General features: G+C 36.4%; 1 protein-coding gene across 7 annotated transcripts in view; it reads right to left on the reverse strand.

Annotated features, from left to right (window-relative positions):
• Positions 1–20,120, reverse strand: part of BLTP1 (bridge-like lipid transfer protein family member 1) — a 202,692-nt gene that overhangs the window by 76,144 nt on the left and 106,428 nt on the right. For all 7 annotated transcript variants that reach the window (XM_024977600.2, XM_024977605.2, XM_024977604.2 and 4 more), the window contains exons 37-46: positions 17,136–17,347; positions 13,288–13,439; positions 12,673–12,823; positions 12,357–12,509; positions 10,431–10,671; positions 9,195–9,337; positions 6,258–6,477; positions 5,638–5,796; positions 3,502–3,677; positions 461–636 (exon numbers count right to left, since the gene is read on the reverse strand). In XM_024977600.2, the coding sequence (XP_024833368.1) occupies positions 461–636; positions 3,502–3,677; positions 5,638–5,796; positions 6,258–6,477; positions 9,195–9,337; positions 10,431–10,671; positions 12,357–12,509; positions 12,673–12,823; positions 13,288–13,439; positions 17,136–17,347 (1,783 nt within the window). The remainder of the gene's footprint in view (positions 1–460; positions 637–3,501; positions 3,678–5,637; positions 5,797–6,257; positions 6,478–9,194; positions 9,338–10,430; positions 10,672–12,356; positions 12,510–12,672; positions 12,824–13,287; positions 13,440–17,135; positions 17,348–20,120) is intronic.

Here is a 20,120-nt window from a genome sequence, read left to right on the forward strand (position 1 = left end):
CTGATACATGTAATTTTCATGGCTTCCCTGGTGGCTCACTGGTAAAGATTCCACCTGCCAATGCAGAAGTCATGAGTTCAATTCCTGGGTCGAAAAGATCCCCCAGAGAAGGAAATGGCAACTCACTCCAGTATTTGTGCCTGGGAAATGCCATGGACAAGGACCCTGGAAGGCTATGGTTCATGGGGTCGCAAAAGAGACACGACTCAGCAATTAAACAACAACATACATGTACTAACATCTTACAAAAATATACCAAAAAATAGGTCTCACAACCTAGTGATAAAATCAACAAATTATTAAGAAAACGTGGCTACTATTTCTGTTAAGCGGAAGTTATCTTTTCCTTAGGCTATTAAAATTACTTCCACATAAAGCACTAGAAGAAAGCAAAGTTAAAAAGCAGATATTACAACTTTTGTACAAATTTTTACATATAACCAATAATAATGCAAGACACCTTCTTGCTCTTTTGCCTTTTCTCTCTTTGGCCGTGTCTGAATCCACAATATCTGCTCTAAGGCAGTCCAAAGTCCCTGAAAATGAAAGGTGTTCTCCGAAGTACATTCGGTAGCAGAGTGGCATTGCATCCTGTGACTGGATCCCTGTATGACTCAGAAGAGGTTTGAAAACAACCTAAAAGATATAACACATTTATATTAGCTCAATTTATAATTCAACATTTATTGTGGCTATTTTTCTTACATATTATCTCAGTACATATTATTACTATAATGTGAAGGGGAAAATAGGCCTTGTATAATAAATATGTTCTAATTTTACTTAAAACTTAGTATTTTTGAGCACCGACTATGTGCCACCCATCTTCAAATTAATCATAAACACAAAGTTCCTTGATTGTGCTTGAGTGAAAGTACAAGGAAAATAAAATTAGTTTAAAGCATTCTACTTCTTGTTTTAAAAAAGGCATGAATATCTACTGTGTTTCCATAAATACCTGCTATAAAAGGTTCAGAAAAGAGCTTATCAATCTCCTCTGTTAATATAAAAACATTTTATATGTTGTATTTTTAATAGCTGATCTACTTTTAAATGGCATCCCTTGGTTGCAAAAGTCATTTAACATTTGCTGACAAAGAACTTTTACATTTTAAGTATCATATATGCTGTGGAAATACATCATTCTGGCTAAGTCCCTAGTTAACTGAACCTCATAGTCACTGAGTGCTAACCCAAATAAAAGCAACTCTATGTATTCATAGTAGATCAGTAATAATAATCTTGACTACTCATTCTCTGCTCATGGTTCCTTTTCCTTCTTCTACATTCTAAACTGATTCATTGACTCCTTTCTAACTCTTTTTCACCACACATTCTCTTTTCCTGAAGCCTAAAAAAAATCTATCAAAATGGAGGTGTGCCATTTTTGCAGTGAGACTCCAGTCTACATTTTCACTTGTCTTTATGTCACCTCATTTGTTTGTGCTTGGGAAGATAGGCTACTACTCCTGTGAAGGCCTGAAGGTCTAGAATGACAGAATTCAGACAATTCACTCTACACTGGAAATTTAGGGAGAATTTTTCTCTCCCTTGTATATTTGCTTGGCATACGCTTTCTTGGGTTTACTCTTTCTTGGATTTGCTCTTTCATCCCAAAGGAAACATTCTTCAAGGTTCAAGCCATCCTCCATCTTTCCTAATCTTTGTTATCTGTACGCCCCTTAGTTAATCGTGCAAACCCACCAGTCATTTTAGTTCTTTCCTTTTCCCATCCCAGATTACCATCCTAAAAGGCTTCTCTGGCCACAGAAATAACCAATGCTTTAATTCCAAAGTTAGGTGACTTCCTTTTTCTCTCATAATCTTACCTTAAACTCCTTTTCAGCAACTTCCAAGACTTGTCTTGCTACATCTGCTTTGGATTAATCCTCTTCCTCTCCTATAGCTAAGCTAATAAGGACAACAAGAGGTTCTAAATAACTAGACTCTCAGCAGTATTTGGTAATCCTTCTGTGGATCTGTGGTGAGCTCTCTTTCAATTTCACTCCAACCTTTACATATATTTAAATCACCTTACCTAGTTTTTTATTGTATTACTTAATATTACTGTCTCTGGTCAATTTTAGAGTCTTATATGTAAAATAGTATAGTTGTCTCTAATAATGTGTATTGGATGCTAATAAATACCATGAATGTTTATCCAGGCCGAAACAAAAAAAAATTATTTTTTTCTTAAAAAAAAAAAAAAAAGTGAAAGAATCCCTAAAATCAACTCCAAGGTATTGAAGAAATAAATCTCAAAAAAGTTTAAAAGTGCCTGACACATTTCTTAATGTAAGTCACCTCCTACTGTGATAGAAAACTGAGGCTGTAAATCTGCAAACTAACCAGTACAGTTATGAATTGTCCATACTGCCTTCCCAAACATTCTTAGGAGAAAAAGTACATTTTATGTCAAAAAGTTCTTTCTCTCTATAAAGGACTCTAAATTCCAACACTTCTCATCCTTCTCTGAATCTTTCTCTATCAGTTTGCCATTTTTTTTTTTTTTTTAGTAGAACTCTCTTAATTCGTCCTAAATAAAAAATACGCTCAGGCCTCCTTCATCCTGAAAAGACAGCACTTTTAAATACCCATCTCCCACTCTCCCATTTGCCTTGGGGAATTTTGTTCTCCACTCCCTACATTTAGTCAATTAAATAAGACCTCCACTGTATTTCTCTTTTACCTTATCAAAGGCATGCCCACCTAAGCTAAGAGTTCCATTAGTTTCATTACCACTTCCATGAGCTATTTCATTAACTCATCTTTTCATCTCTAGTTCTCCATTTCAATCCACTTAACACATCGCTACCTATACAATACTTCCACATGTACAATTCCAGGCACTTTATTCCTCTGTTCTAAAATCTTCAATGCCTCTGCGTTGCTCACTCAAGCCTTCACAGAGCACTTAAAACTGTAGGAAATGATTAAACTTAACTTTCTACTCCTATTATTTAGCCAGTCTCTATCCCCAATAACAAGAATGTTGCTGTATGAGGCAGACTAACTATACACCATTCTTCAGTTTAATGAATATCTATATATGTTTAATTTGTATTTATAATTAACCTATGTACTTTTGCCTGGAAAATCCCATGGACGGAGGAGCCTGGTAGGCTGCAGTCCCTGGGGTCGCTAAGAGCCGGAAAGGACTGGGCGACTTCACTTTCACTTTTCACTTTCCTGCATTGGGGAAGGAAATGGCAACCCACTCCAGTGTTCTTGCCTGGAGAATCCCAGGGATGAAGGAGTCTGGTGGGCTGCTGTCTATGGGGTCGCATAGAGTCGGACATGACTGAAGCGATTTAGCAGAAGCAGCAGCAGCAGCAGCATGTACTTTTTAAAGGCTCCTCCTTTTTACATGAAGGCTTTAGGCAGATAGGCAAGGAAAAAGATTTTCAATGGAATTCCACGGTGCACACACTTGATGGTTCCAACTGCTAAGTACCGCCTAATACACAGTCACTATAGTTAGGGAAAAATGGAGTGGCTCACCTGAGCATCAGCAAGCTGTACAGCAGGAAAACCTTGGTTGGCTTCTTCTACACCTGCCACATCATCCTGACTAGTGCTATGCTGAGAATGTGTCCCGTCCAAAGTATTCTGGTCACTAGACAAGACAGTGTTGAAATCTGAGGCTGAGGGTATTGTAGGAAGATTGGGTGCAACACCTAAAAGAGTAAGTATTCAAAAATAAATTCTAAATTCTTGGGAAATGAAAAGAACATAAAGGGATACAGCAAAGTAAACTTATGAAGCTTGTATTATAATTGTATTACCAGACCATTTAAATTGAGAAGGCAAAAAACCACATTTTCAGGTTATTTTACAGACCCTAGTAAAAAGTGAAATTAAACTGTATTTTCAGAATAATATCACTCATCTTCATACATGAAGTATGTATTAGAGCCAGTCAGTCTAAAATATAAAACTATAGGGCTGGAAGAACTTTGAAAAGCATTTGATATCCCATTAGCTTTGCACAGAGGAACAAGATTATAGATAGGAGCACGGTTATATGGCAAAAAACACAAGTGTCACAGAATCCCCACATCTAATTTTCTTCCTAACTATTATTTCTCAAGGTAAAACAAAAATAAAATGGCACTACTTCTTTCTTCTGTACTCTGTTATCTGTTAACTTGTCAGGCAAAGGATTTGTGATAGAGACAAAATGTTCCTTTAGGCTCTCCTGAAATTTAAACTCTGTAGTAGTGAGATTAGCTGCAGGAAAGTGCTGAGAGCTGGTGGAAGAACCAGCCTTCTATCTCCTTCAATCAAGGGCCAATACTAGAAATTAGTACATGTCTGCACGTCTAGAGTCAGAATTAGAATTGGTTGCAGATTCAAATGTGGTCCACACAATGGCCAAAAAATAAAACGTACTGAGTAGTCATTTATCAGTCACTTTTCATAATTTCATATTTTTGTCTGAATAGAATTTAAAAGTGATCCAAATAGATGTTACACAGATTAATTTCAGCTGCCCAAAGTAACTAGGAACAAAGGCTACTTCACATATTCTTTTAAAATATATATACACACTTTCACAATAAAATAATACATACATATAGGAAATTTGGAAAAATAAGAGAAAAATAGAAAACGATAGGAAAGGACTGACTCCATTTATGTTATTGGAAATAGCCACCAGTATTTCTTTGTGAATTCTCTGCCTGTTTTCCCGCTACTTATAAAGTGAAGTGAAGTCGCTCAGTCGTGCCTGACTCTTTGCGACCTCATGGACTGTAGCCTACCGGGCTCCTCCATCCATGGGGTTTTTTCAGGCAAGAATACTGGAGTGGGGTGCCATTTCCTTCTCCAGGGGAACTTCCCGACCCAGGGATCGAACCCGGGTCTCCCGCATTGTAGGCAGACACTTTACCATCTGAGCCACAAGGGAAGATAAAGACCCCTTTAAAATTAATAAATTTTCCTTATTTGTTTCCCTCCTTGAGGGCAAGAATCTTCCTTTATTGCTTTTAGTACTTCTTAAATTTAATTAAATATTTAAGTAACTATAAAGAGTATGTACTGCTGTTCTTAGTTGCTCTATTATGTTCGAGTCTTTGCGACCCCATGGACTGTAGCCTATCAGGCTCCTCTCTCCTTGGGGATTCTCCAAGGCAAGAATACTGGAGTGGGTTGTCATGCCCTCCTCCAATGGATCTTCCCAACCCAGGGACTGAACACAGGTCTCCTGCATTGGAGGCGGGTTTTTACCTTCTAAGCCACCAGAGAAAAATGTTTGTTATTACTCTGCAGAGGACTCTGGATAAGCTGAAAGTATTTTCTATATTGTAGGTACATGATATCATCATTATACTTTGCATTTTTTCATTTATCTCCTTTTGGTACTTTGAAAATTAAACCAGACACATTAAATGGAAATTTTAAACTTTTTAAATTATATATCTCACATTTGACATATTTTCCTTTCCACAAGAACACTGAGCTACTGCTTATGACTCTCTCAACTGCAATATTATCAAAGGTAAATGGGACGATTTCAACTACATGGTAAACTTAAACCTTTGAGATATTTTTAACCATCCTTTGAAAAATAGGATTTACTAAAACTTTACATGCACCCCTTAGACAGTTAAGTAAAATAACATGATAGCTCAATACCTGTTGGGAGACTATTGTGTCCTGATTTTGTGACAGGAGACTCCTGTACCACACTTCCTCGGTTACCCACAGCATTTGACATCCAGTTATAGAAACTCACAGATGATGGCTCAGATAACAAGGGGTGTTCAGATAACATATCAGAGGCCATTGTGTTTCCTGAAAATAAAGTTTTACTGAGTATAGCATTACTTATGTACTAAGGAGCAGAAAATGTGATTTATGTAATCATTTTTAAAAACTCAGGTTAAATTATCTTCCTTTTGCATATGTCTTTAAAACTCACTACATACTCTTGGCATTTGGATATTAAGGCATTAATAAATAATTTACTTAGACTATAATGAGAATATTCACTCTTGGCTGGTCTAGACAGCATTACACACCATGCCTAGGTTGAGAGTAACAGCAAATGCTACAATTTAAAAATGCAAACTAAGAGACACCAACAAATTAAACAGAAGAGCTTCCCAAAAAACATTCTCAGAGATAAGTTGTCATACAAAAGACTAGGTATGCATCCAAAATATATATCTGAATAAACATAAGTCCCATTTTTTTTTGTTTTGTTTAAATCTCCCACAGAAGTAAACTGATAATTGTCAGAACTAAGGATATACCTGTTCTCGTCAGGGAGCTACTTTTCACTGCTGCACTACTTCTCTGAGGGGTCCCTTCCAGAAGGTTGTGCAAGCTTGGAAAACTTCCAGTCAGGTAGCTGAGTAGGCTTTCCTTCCTTGGACTCTCCTTAACTGGTACTCCTGCACGTCCCACATGCACTGGAGAATCTGTGGCAGTGTCACCACTGGTATAGCTCAGAGAATGGTACGGATGAATGCCCTACAGAGAGAACAACATGGGGCTCTTTCTTATGCACATAAAAAAGACTATGGATAACCACAATGACTCACTGTTTTTATTACTATATTATTCACATTAATACAACAGTGTCTAAACAGTTTGTGTCTACTAGAATTGCAGTGAATCTCAAATGTATGTAATAATGTTTTAAAACTCTACAGTACAATGCAAAGGACAATATTTAGTATCATTCACTTAATTTTAACAATGATTAACCTCCCTTTGCGGAGAAGGCAATGGCACCCCACTCCAGTACTCTTGCCTGGAAAATCCCACGGATGGAGGAGCCTGGTGGGCTGCAGTCCATGGGGTCGCTAAGAGTTGGACACGACTGAGCGACTTCACTTTCACTTTTCACTTTCCTGCACTGGAGAAGGAAATGGCAACCCACTCCAGTGTTCTTGCCTGGAGAATCCCAGGGACGGGGGAGCCTGGTGGGCTGCTGTCTATGGGGTCACACAGAGTCGGACACGACTGAAGCGACTTAACAGCAGCAGCAACCTCCCTTTGGGGGCTTCCCTGGTGGCTCAGTGGTAAAGAATCTGCCTGCAGTGCAGGAGACACAAGAGACAGGGGCTTGATTCCTGGGTCGGCAAGATCCCCTAGAATAGGAAATGGCAACCTGCTCCAGTTTTCTTGCCTGGAAAATTCCATGGAGAGAGAAGTCCAGCATGCTACAGTCCATGCGTCACAAACAGTCAGACAAAACTGAGCACACTCATAGCTACAACTCCCTTTAAAATCTGAAGTGGGAATCTAGTATCAAGACCCATAATTCTTCATACTATACCACCCTTCTTAATATTCTGATAATAAATCTCTGTGCTAAGACCTGATTCTCTGTAAAGCTCTAATATGCAAAAAGAATTTTCAGCAATTCTCTGAAGAAAATTAACAAAAATCAAAAGTTACACAATTGACCAATCTCTATCTGATCTGTCACATTTAAGACTGGAATTCCAGATCAGTTTAAAACAGTACAAAGAAAGACCATGCAGACAGAAATATCCTAATGAGTGGAGATCTGAAACAAAGTACTTTTAAATTTCAATTCTTTGGATTTTCATAATCCATAAACAAAAGAATGTTCAAAAAATTTCTGAGAACAGCATTAATAGTAATATGATCAGAGCCTTTGGAAAGATCATAAACCAGGAATAATTCTAGGGCACATGTGTATACCTATGGCTGATTCAAATTATATATGGCAGAAACCAACATAACATTGTAAAGCAATGATCTTCCAATTAAAAATAAATAATTTTTTTAAAAGAAAAGGAGTAATTCTAAGACAGATTAAGGGGTTGAGAATTTAAAGTGTCCCAGGCTTGTAACTATATTGCAGAAACAGAATAAGCCTTATAGCCCAAACTTTAAAAAATGTATATCAAACTGTCATTAAATGTTTTCATTATAAGAACAATGCTTACACAGAATAAAACTTTCAAAAGCACAAAGACTAGCCAATAAAAAGCATCTCCTGAACTCCAGTCTACTAGATCCCTTGCCCCAAAGTCCTCTTAACTATTTCTTATCTATCCTTCTATAAATAATTTGCCTATATAAGCACATATACATATTTATCCTTTTTAACACAGAGATATATATATATATTGTCCTATACCTTACTTTTACTTGAATCAATGTGCTCTGGTGATCATTCCATGTCCATTTAGAGATCTACTCTATCTTTCTGAAGTCTTCATAATATGCATCCATATGAAGGTACATTATTTATTAGTTCTCAAGTTATTTGTTGATTCCATTATTTTCCTATTATAAACAGTGTTGTAAAGAACATTCTTGGACATATGTCTTTGAGCATTCGGGTTAAAAGGCATTATGTTTAAAATTTTACAATTAAAAATTGACAAATTGCTCTTCAAAGAGGTTATGCCAGTTTACACTCCCACCCAGTGCTAGTATGAATGAAAATGTCTCTTTTCTTACATGTTCAACAACATACACTATTTAACTTTATTAACTATTTAATTTTATTAACTATTTAAACTCTATATTGATCATGCACTACCAGTAAGACTTGTCATTAAAACTAATAATTATAAGCTGATCAACATTTAAAAATTTTTTTCCACTTTATTTTTTAAATTGAAGGATATTTATTCCCATTACAGAATTTTGTGGTTTTTTGTCATACATCAACAAAAATCAGCCATAGGTACACCCATATTCAACACTGTTTTTTATTGAATACGTGTGCGTGTGTGCGTTAGCTACTCAGTCATGTCCGACTCTTTGCAATCCCACGGATTATAGCCTGCCAGGCTTCTCTGTCCATGGAATTCTCCAGGCAAGGCTACTGGAGTGGATTGCCATTCCCTTCTCCATAGGAACTTCCCAATGCAGGGATCAAACCCTGGTGTCCTGCATCGCAGATATATTCTTTACTGTTTGAGCTACAGGGAAGTCCTTTTATTGAATACAGCAGTCAATAAATTGAAAAGACAGCCCTAAGGCTTGGTAATTAAAGGAGTCCTCGTTCAATATTAATTACTGATTGTTAATATAATTTTCTTTGAAATGTGTAAACTATAAGTTACTAAGTATGTTAATCTCAACATAAAAGCACTATTTGGATATTTAGGGTGAATACCTAATATTTACATTTGAGATAACAAAAGCTTAGGTCTTCTCTGTAAATTGAAATAACTCTAACAAAGACAGCAACAATGTACCTTTATTTTTAATGCAGAGTCACTATGCGTATGAGTCTTAGAAAGCTTCCTCATTATCTCAGCTCCAGTTACAGGTCCAGAGCTACCAGGTGGAGGCCGGTTGGCTGTTCCCTCCAGTAGCATTGTGTGTTCACTGACTGTGGCTGAAACAGTACAAAAGAATAAGTGGGCTATAGATTATCATATAGTCTTGAAACATCTTGAAACACTCCAATGTTCCTGGTGGTATAGCAAAACTCAATTCTTTGTATTTCTTGAAAATTATGGATTCTGCTATAATATTCATTCTTCTTTCTTTTATTCTTTCAACCCCAATCGTTTCACTCAATCTCAAGAAAGGAACAAACAGCTTCTAATCTTTCACATATTTCTCCCAAATGGCACAGAGATTAAAAACCAATTCAACTATACTGAAGAAAGTACAAAATGTTCACAAATTAACCTAGGTATCTGCACACAATTAGAAAGAATATTTCTGCACTATTTTTTTCAATTTTTGGTTAGACTTGAAATTTTTCAAAATAACAAAAATCCAGCCTATTACTCATAACATACTTAGTTGTTAAATACGAAGTTTAAAAGAAATTTTTTTAAAGCTTGGTAAAGTAATATATATCAATGTTCAGAAAGCTCTAATTTTAAGATTACTGTCCTTTTCCATAGTACTTTTAATATTTTTTCAAAATATTGTAAGATAAATTTCCACTGAATATTATATATCATGATAATAATAAAAATTACTCTTTGAAAAAGCATTAAAGTATGCAAGTATTTCTGAAATGCATTATCTACTGCCTCTGTCCTGCAGTCATAATAATAATGACAGAATTATAGGCTGAATGCATACCTCTAAACATTACACAAATTCAGAATCAAACCACCAGGTAAAATTCAAATCTACAAAAGACTGGCATAGGGAGTTTGATAAACAGAAATATAAATTTCAAAAAATTCATGTGTTTCACTCTAAATAGTCTAGTTATACAAAGATATCTCTTAATTGTACTAGATAGATTAGGAGAATTTCTCTGTATTTCTATTGCATTTCACAAAATTAAACTTCAAAGTGAAATGTACATAAAGATTCCAACATCATCACCATTTATTTGGACCAACACAAATCAGACTTATATAATTAAGCCATGATATTTTCAAATTTGGGACAAAGCATATTAAAATATCAAAAGTATTAGGTTCCAAGTACATAATAGCCAACCAAAATATTTACAGAATTACCTGCATCAAATTCAAATTCTGCTCCATCAGCACTGGTATCACTTTGAAGACCACCTCCATTGTCCAGCCCAAGCCCATCTTCATGTTCATGGTCCACAGCTGACTGAGGTTTCAGGGACTGAGCAGGTCGATGTAAACTAACTCCTTTAAAGGCTGGTGTTACCACAATAAACTTCATCCACTGCCTTGCCAGTGCAACCAAACCTTTCTTTAAAGTTACCAGAGCAGGAAGGCCATCACTCTGTGACAACGACATGGTAAGGAGTCATCTTAGTGTAACAATAATAATTACTATTTAGTGTTCTATATGCATTTATTCATTTAAATCTCATAGCTCCCATTCAGAGATGAGGAAACGAGAATTTATATGTTTAGTCATTTGTCCAGGTTTACCCAATGGAGTCACCATTTCAAACTGATGACAGAACTCACTCTCTAAACACAAAGTTGCATCTTTCCATAATAAACAACACAGCATATGTGTATGTGTGCTAAGTCACTTCAGTTGTGTCTGACTCTGTGCAACACTACGGACTGTACCAGGTAAGTAAGAGGCTAAACATGGGGTATAAAAGTGGGATTCCCTGTAAGAAGCATTCAATGCACTTCACCTGTTTTGATCAACTGAAGAATTAAATGTATTTTGTGCCACCTGGAATATTCATTAAGCAAAGAGGAAACAAAAAGATTTCCTTCAAAAATTAGATAACTACCTCTATTTTTACAAATTATTATAGTTAAATGGTAGACAAAGGATTCGTAACTGTTTTGAAACAATATATTATCAGTAACAATTACAACATTTAGAATATATTTTATTCCACAGTGATAATTTTAAGAAAGAAAACTTGCCTGTTTTAGATTTAGCCTAAAGGAGAAAATACCCAACTCCTCTCCTTCGCCTTCCCTACAATTCTTTGTGTTAGGAGTAATGGTTCTGACTGAAGAGAGCCACTTACTAGATGGCAAGAATCACTCATTTACTTTCTGAGGAATATCAGGTTACTTAGCCTTCCCTTTCATTCCTAGACTCAAGGAAGGAGGGTCTCCTGTATTTCTTCCTCTTACATGGAAACCATATCCTGGCAGAGCATCCATCCCTGCGAAATTCCTGCCATTCTTTCTGTTCTAATTTCTCTGCCTATGCCTAGATGGGCAAGTTAACCTTGGACAGTGACCTCCCAGTCTTCAGTTCACAGAGTGGTAGTAGAAGGCACTATACTAACCTAAGGTCTAAGTACCTTTATGAAATCCATAATTTACTCCAGATTCTTTCATTAGAGGTTATCAGGAGCATGACTGGCCATCAACAGTACTGATACATTGATTATTACTTTAGCTGAAGATTCTTATGTATTCTCTGTTGATCAGAAGCTTGGAGTGGAGAGGGAGGTCCTCAAGCTCTAAGCTCTTAACCACGATGTGTTACCTTCTATAGTGCTTTTCTAGGGCAGAGATATATTGGATCTCTTCATATAGTTATATATTCCCCCCTCAATTCTTAATTAGTCCTTATTAAACATTTATGTGAAATATGACTAATGACTACTCGTTTCCTTGCAATTCTTTATACCTTGGTCTCTAAGATGGTCTTTCCTGGTTTTCCTCCTTTCCCTCCTCAGCACTTTGTGTACCTCTATGCACTCTCTCCACGCCCCTTTCATTTCAGTATTTATCGAGGATCCATCCCTGACCAGTTTCTCACTCAACATATTCTTAGAAGACTCATCCATGTTCACTGCTTCTAATACTTTCAGTCTGGCAACACCTAAACCATTAATCTGAGCCCAATCTTGTCTATAAGCCTGGATTTCTAACCAAATTTCTCTTTTGGACTTTTCATACTCATCTCAAACCTTGTGTGTCAGTGGCTAACCAACAGAATAGAGGCTTTTTTAAAACTAACGTATGATTCCAGTAACTCACCATTGTAGCTTCATCAATGATGGAGTAATTTGCCTGGTGAAGGTAGTGATGTAATATATTGCACAGCAAACATGAAGGATTTTCTTGGAGAAAACGGGCAACTTTTGTAAGTCTGTTATATTTACTTCTTAAAGGAAAATGTACACTTTTATTCTGAGAAAAGCAAAACAACAGATTTATAAGGATATAGCAAAGATACAATAAACAAAAAAAATTAAAAACTTGCAGGTCTGATATTTTCCAACAACAATAAATAATAAGGGAGTATTTCCAATAATAAACTTTGTATGACACTTTGCATTGTTGAAAGACATACCTCTAATGCTTCTGTCATTATGCATCCCATAACAGCACAAATTCTCAAGGTCCCCTCAGTTTCTAATTTGTTTAAAGATGACTTGAGTTGATCAATCGGAACAAGCCATGCACCAACAGCTGGAGTTGCAGTGCTTAAAAGGTTCAGCTGCCTTTTAAAATGAAAAAATATATATATAAACAAATGTTTTTTAAGAGTATTTCAAACACTCTCCCATACATATTGTACTCTGTGGCTATTTCATTTAGGCAACATTACTTTTCCTTCTGACCAGCAGATAGATTCTGAATATATAAGTAGGAAATGCAAAGGATGATAGAATTAGAAAGAAAAATACAAAAGTCTGTTAGAGGTGAAAAAAGTAAAAAGCTCATGACAGGGTGACATGTAAAATTAAAATAAAACTTTAGAAAAGAAAAAGGGTTAAATAAGCTGAGAATAATGTCTACAGAAAGTATGAAGTAAGAAAGATGGGAAAAAAGTAGCAACCCTAATACTAGATATATTAGAAAAACAATCCAAAACGATAACATGACACAGAATTTAAGTAATTTAAAATTAAATAAAAAAATCAGGGGAATCAAGGGATAGTAATCTATTTTAAAAATTTCTTACCTAGAAAATGCATGTGCAGGAGATCTCACATTGGTTGGAGCTGCAAAACTAAACCAAATTTCCTTGATGGTCAACTTCATGCTACATGAATCTGGAGGTGGAGGCATTAGAGGTAGATCTTTTTTCAAATCATCAGATTCAACTCCTTCATCCTATATAAAATAGAGTACCAAAAGTTATTAATGTATAGTCTCTTAAAACCACTAGCACAGAGTGTTTTAAGCACAAAACTTTTCCATCAAAACAAGTTCTATAGATAACAGTGTGAAATAAAACAGGTTTAGCTTTGCAGCTCCCACCAATGTGAGATCTCCTGCATATGCATTTTCTAGGTAAGAACTGTAGCCTGCATTGGAGGCAGACTCTTTACCATCTGAGCTACCAGGGAAATCCATGGAATTAGGATTAACTCCCTTTAGAGGATTCACTGGTGGCTCAGTGGTTAAGAATCCACCTGCCAATGCACGATACCCGAGTTTGATCCCGGGGTTGGGAATATCCCCTGGAGAAGCAAATGGCAACATTCCAGAATTCCTGCTTGGGAAGTCCCATGGACAGAGGAGCCTGGCGGGCTACAGTCCATGGGGTTGCAAAGAGTCAGGTATGAATGAGCGACTGAGCACACACAGCACAGAGATCATCCAACTATTATATCAGAGGACGAGTGACAGCATTAAGGTCTTCTGCTTCTTAATGCAATCTATTTTCCATTCTATTTTAAGGGGAAATTTCAAACTTCCAAATAAAGTGCCATGAGAAATACTATTACAGTCTATGTTCAAGTAAGTAACACTTTCCACAATAGAAAATTCTTAGTTATATGCTAATCTGAACCTGTATTGAAAAAAATAGGCATAATATTTTTTCAACATGTAATCACCATTCTTCAGAATGCAGGGAGGGAAAAAGCATATTATTAAAGAAAAAAAGTCCACTTCTTGTTATATCTGTTTATAGGTCTCTAATTCACTTTTAGATATTATTGGTCAAAATAAAGAAAAGGTTGGCATTTGCTTGTGGGATGATTAAGGAATAAAGAGTATCCACAAAACAGCTGTGAATCCTAAATGTTATAAAAAAAAATATGGGTCATAGATTATAACAATTTTAAAGTCAGCAGGCACTAAACAGAAGTCTACATTCCCTTATCTGCAATTCCAACATCCAGAACATTCTGAAAATCTAAATCTGTTTTGTAAATGTGGCATCAAAATCTGATATGAATGTGTGAGAGACTATCCTATTTGGGGTTTTTATTAATGTCATGCTGCAAAAATATTCAATATTTCAAGATGCCACGTTAATGTTATCTAAGATTTCACACACGCCATATTATCTTCCTTTTAATTTATATATATATATATTTTTTACGGAAGTATTGGACTTCCCTGGTGGCTCAGACGGTAAAGCATCTGTCTACAATGCAGGAGACCTGGGTTCAAGCCCTGGGTTGGGAAGATCCCCTGGAGAAGGAAATGGCAATACACTCCAGTACTATTGCCTGGAAAATCCTAGGGACAGAGGAGCCTGGTAGGCTACAGTCCATGGGGTCGCAAAGAGTCGGACACAACTGAGCGACTTCACTTTCTTTCTTTGTTTTCATTGATGTACAATATTATATGTTACAGGTATACAACATAGTGACACGATTTTTAAGGGTTATATCCAATTTAGGTGCTTCTCACGTGGCACAGTGGTAAAGAACTCACCCACCCATGCAGGAGACCCAAGAAATGCAGGTTCAATCCCTGGGTCAGGGAAGATCTCCTGGAGAAGGAAATGGCAACCCACTCCAGTATTCTTGCCTGGGAAATCCCACAGACAGAGGAGCTAGTGGGCTACAGTCCATGTGGTCACAAGAGTCAGACATGACTGAGTGACTGAATACTATATTCTATTTACAGTCATCAAAAAATATTGGTTTATTCCCTGTGCTGTGTAATATATTCTTATAGCTTATTTTATACTAATAGTCTGCACTTCTTAATTAGGTATATGTGGAATCTAAAAAAAATACAACAAACTGGTGAATATAACAAAAAAGAAGCAGGCTCATAAATATAGAGAACAAACTAGTTGTTACCAGTAGGGAGAGGGAAGAAGGGAGGGGCAATATAGGGCTATGGCATATGATCTTTCTTTTAAAGAAAAAAATCTGAATTCTCAAATACATTTGGGTTTCAGACAAGGGCTGTGAGCCAGGCAACTGAGAATATACAAATATACAGAAAACGATCTAGAGGAATCTGAACTTTAAACAAAGGGAAAGGGCCTCGTAAAAAAGCAAGTAATTAAAACCACATGTGAAACAAAGTAATAATAAATTTGGATTTACACTGACTGAATTTTTGGTGCCTATGGCACATCTCAATGATGATATCTAAAAGGTTATGAATATAATTCTGAAGATCAGGTGAAAGCTTTGTTTTACGCTTTGTCGTGTGTCTGACTCTTTGCAACACCATGGACTGAAAGCCATGGCTCCTCTCTCCATGGGATTCTCTAGGCAAGAATACTAGAGTGGGTGCCCATTCCATCATCCAGGGGATCTTCCTAACCCAGGGACTGAACCTGCATCTCCTGTGTCTCCTGCACTGGCAGGTGAGTTCTTTACCACTGCACCACCTGAGAAGCACCTATATAGCACTGGAATATAACTTTTAAAAATTATGTCACTATTTGTATATCCAGGGATTGAACCTAGGTCTCCTGCATCGCAGACAGATTCTTTACTATCTGAGCCACCAGGGAAGCCCACACTATATTCTTCTACTTCTCTGTATATTCATTCTATTAATTTATGAGAGTTTGATATTGAAACTCTAACTAAAAAAGAATTTATCTACTTAAAAAAATAATTATAATATATAGTGGAACCATATGCAACCTTGTTCTGTATTTCCCAAGTTTCCTGTAATTGTGTTATCATACTTTCATAATTGAGAAAAATTTTTTAAATTAAAATTTAAAAAACCTATTTACTATGCATCAAATCAAAATAAACATTTCAAAAATAAATTTCCAGAGACCTAGAGTTCAGAAGTGATTGTACCAAGGCATACTGGATGACTAAGACATATTTCTTAGTTAAAAGGTAGTTTCTTTCTTCTTCAATTGGTCTAATCTTCAAATGAGCAGAAGTGTATGTGTGTCTAAGAACAACATTTACCAAGTTCTTACTATGCTCTAGACACCAAGCTAAGTCTTTCTTATGACCTGCCTCCTTCAATCATCCTAACTCTAGAATGTTAATATCATTACAATACTCATTTCAGAAACACACAAGATGCTTAAAAAAAAAAAAAAAATGTGCCCAAGATCAGCAATCAGGTAGTAGTACAAGTATTCAGTAGTCCATAGAATTTTGAACATTTTCATTATTGCTGTTACTATATTCATCATTAAATTATACCATGACAAAAATAATTAGTTGCATTTGAACTCATTTCTGTACACTTGCAAACAAAATAGGCAGATATTGACAAAAATGTTAAAATATTTAAACATGTGAAATACTACCAGTAATAAAACTGTTTATTTAAAAAATGATTTTGGCTAAAATCCTTTAAACAAGATAAAAACAAAGTTCTGCTTTTCTGAAATTCCATTAATTCAACAAATAAAATTGTTTGACATAAGCAAAGTATAATGTTATTATATCTTTACAGATATAAGTGCAATTTTAGCAATTACACTTGTAGAATATAATCACCAAAATGCCTTGGCTACTATTTATGCAAAATCTACAACATGGAAAGATAAGCAAATATACTCCAGAAATTGACTGTGACTTGGGTAAACAATTTTCTATTTTCCCAAAGCATTATTATTATAAGAAATTCACCAACTTGTTCATCAGAAACAGAATTTCCATTTAAGTCTGAAGAAGGGCTTGTTCGGTCACAAGGAAGATTATCATCAGAGACATCAGTATTATAGCCACTGCCAGTTGGAGAATCAGAAGAATTATTGGATGTCAGCACTCCACCCCTTTCTGTGACATTAGCTTTACCCATAATTCCAAAAGCATTATATAAAACAGCACCAGACTGTCTTCCTCCTATACAAATGAAAGAATTTATTTATTAAAAACATTAGGTCTTATCTCAATGCTGTACTCTACAATTTTTATAAAGAAAAAAATAAAAACCTCATAAAGATTTTTTTTCCTACCAAAACTTTATCCTTATATATAAAAGTGATATAATATTGGGTCATCAGGTAAGGAATTGTAGGCATAAACACTACTACTACATTGAGGCTTCCCTTATAGCTCAGTCAGTAAGGAATCTGACTGCAATGCAGGAGACCTGAATTCAATCCCTGGGTCAGGAAGATCCCCTAGAGAAGGAAATGGCAACCCACTCCAGTATTCCTGCCTGGAGAATCCCATGGACAGAGGAGCCTGGCAGGCTACAGTCTATGGGGTTGCAAGTGTCAGACACAATGGAGCGACTAAGCACATGCACACACAAAGGACTATTTCTGAAAGTCTTATACACAATTCAGCCTTCCTATTTTAAAGTTATATTCAATAATGTAAAAGAAAATATAAGTCAGTAGACAGCCAGTCTCTCTCATCAGGAAGCTTCCCTTAGCCTCTTATCCTAATCCATCAGAAGGCAGATAGAATGAACCACACTCATAGAAAACTAATCAAACTGATCACATGGACCACAGCCTTGCCTAACTCCATGCCATGTAGGGCCACAGAAGACGGATGGGTCATGATGGAGAGTTCTAACAAATTGTGGTCCAATGGTGAAGGAAATGGCAAACCACTTCAGTATTCTTGCCATGAGAACCCCATCAACAGTATGAAAAAACACAAGATATGATACCGAAAGATGAATTCCGGAGGTCAGGAGGTGCCCAATATGCTAATGGAGAAGAGTGAAGAAATAACTCTAGAAAGAATGAAGAGACAGAGACAAAGCAAAAACAACGCTCAGTTGTGGATGTGACTGGTGATGGAAGTAAAGTCCGATGCTGTAAAGAACAACATTGCATAGGAACCTGGAATGTTAGGTCCATGAATCAAGGTATATTGGAGGTGGCCAACAGGATATGGCAAGAGTGAATATCAACGATTTAGGTATCCATGAACTAAAATGGACTGGAATGGGCAAATTTAATTCAGATGACCATTATATTTACTACTGTGGGCAAGAAGCCCTTAGAAAAAAATGGAGTAGCCCTCACAGTCAACAAAAGAGTCCAAAATGCAGTACTTTTGTGCAGTCTCAAAAATGAAAGAATTCTCTCTGTTCATTTCCAAGGCAAACCGTTCAATATCCCAGTAATCCAAGTCTATGTCTCAACCAATGCTGAAGAAGCTGCAGCTGAATGGTTCTATGAAGACCTACAAGACCTTCTAGAATTAACACCCAAAAAAGATGTCCATTTCATCATAATGGACTAGTATGCAAAAGTAGGAAGTCAAGAAACACCTTGAGTAACAGGCAAATTTGGCCTTGGAGTACAAAATGAAGAAGGGCAAAGGCTAACAGAATTTTGCCAAGAGAATGCACTGGTCATAGCAAACACCCTCTTCCAAAAACACAAGAGAAGATTCTACACATGGACATCACCAGATGGTCAATACCAAAATCAGACTGAGTGTATTCTTGCAGCCAAAGATGGAGAAGCTGTATACAATCAGCAAAAACAAGACTGGGAGTTAACTGTGGCTCAGATCATGAACTCCTTATTGCAAAATTCAGACTTAAATTGAAGAAAGTAGGGAAAACCACTAAACCATTCAGGTATGACCTAAATAAAATCCCTTACGATTATACAGTGGAAGTCACAAATAGATTCATGGGATTAGATCTGATAGAGTGCCTGAAGAACTGTGGGTGGAGGTTCATGACATTGTACAGGAAGCAATGATCAGACCATCCCCAAGAAAAGCAAATGCAAAAAGGCAAAATGGTTATCTGACAAGGCCTTACAAATAGATGAGAAAAGAAGAGAAGCTAAAGCCAAAGAAAAAAGGAAAGATATACCCTTTGAAGGCAACAGAGTTCCAAACAATATCAAGGAGAGATAAGAAAGCCTTCCTCAGTGATCAATGCAAAGAAATAGAGGAAAACAATAGAATGGGAAAGACTAGAGATGTCTTCAAGAAAATCAGAGATACGAAGGGAATATTTCATGTAAAGATGAGCACAATAAAGGACAGAAATGGTATGGACCTAACAGAAGCAGAAGATATTAAGAAGAGGGGGCAAGAATACACAGAACTATACAAAAAAGATCTTCATGACCCAGATAACCACAATGGTGTGATTACTCACCTAGAGCCATACCTGGAATGCAAAGTCAAGTGGGCGTCTAGAAGCATCACTACAAACAAAGCTAGCGGAAGTGATGGAATTCCAGTTGAGCTATTTCAAATCCTAAACGATGATGTTGTGAAAGTGCTGTACTCAATATGCCAGCAAATTTGGAAAACTTAGCAGTGGCCACAGGACTGGAAAAGGTCAGTTTTCATTCCAATGACAAAGAATGTTCAAACTACCACACAATTGCACTCTTCTCACATACTAGCAAAGTAATGCTCAAATTCTCCAAGTCAGGCTTCAACAGTACATGAATTGTGAACTTCCAGATGTCCCAGCTGGATTTTAGAAAAGGCAGAGCGAACAGAGATCAAATTGCCAACATCCATGGATCATCAAAAATCAAGAGAGTTCCAGAATAACATCTACTTCTGCTTTATTGACTATGCGAAATCCTTTGACTGTGTGGATCACAACAAACTGTGGAAAATTCGTCAAGATGGGAATACCAGACCACCTGTCCTGCCTCCTGAGAAATCTGCATGCAGG

The sequence above is a fragment of the Bos taurus genome, chromosome 17 (assembly GCF_002263795.3).
Source record: "Bos taurus isolate L1 Dominette 01449 registration number 42190680 breed Hereford chromosome 17, ARS-UCD2.0, whole genome shotgun sequence".
Classification (NCBI taxonomy): Eukaryota; Metazoa; Chordata; class Mammalia; order Artiodactyla; family Bovidae; genus Bos; species Bos taurus.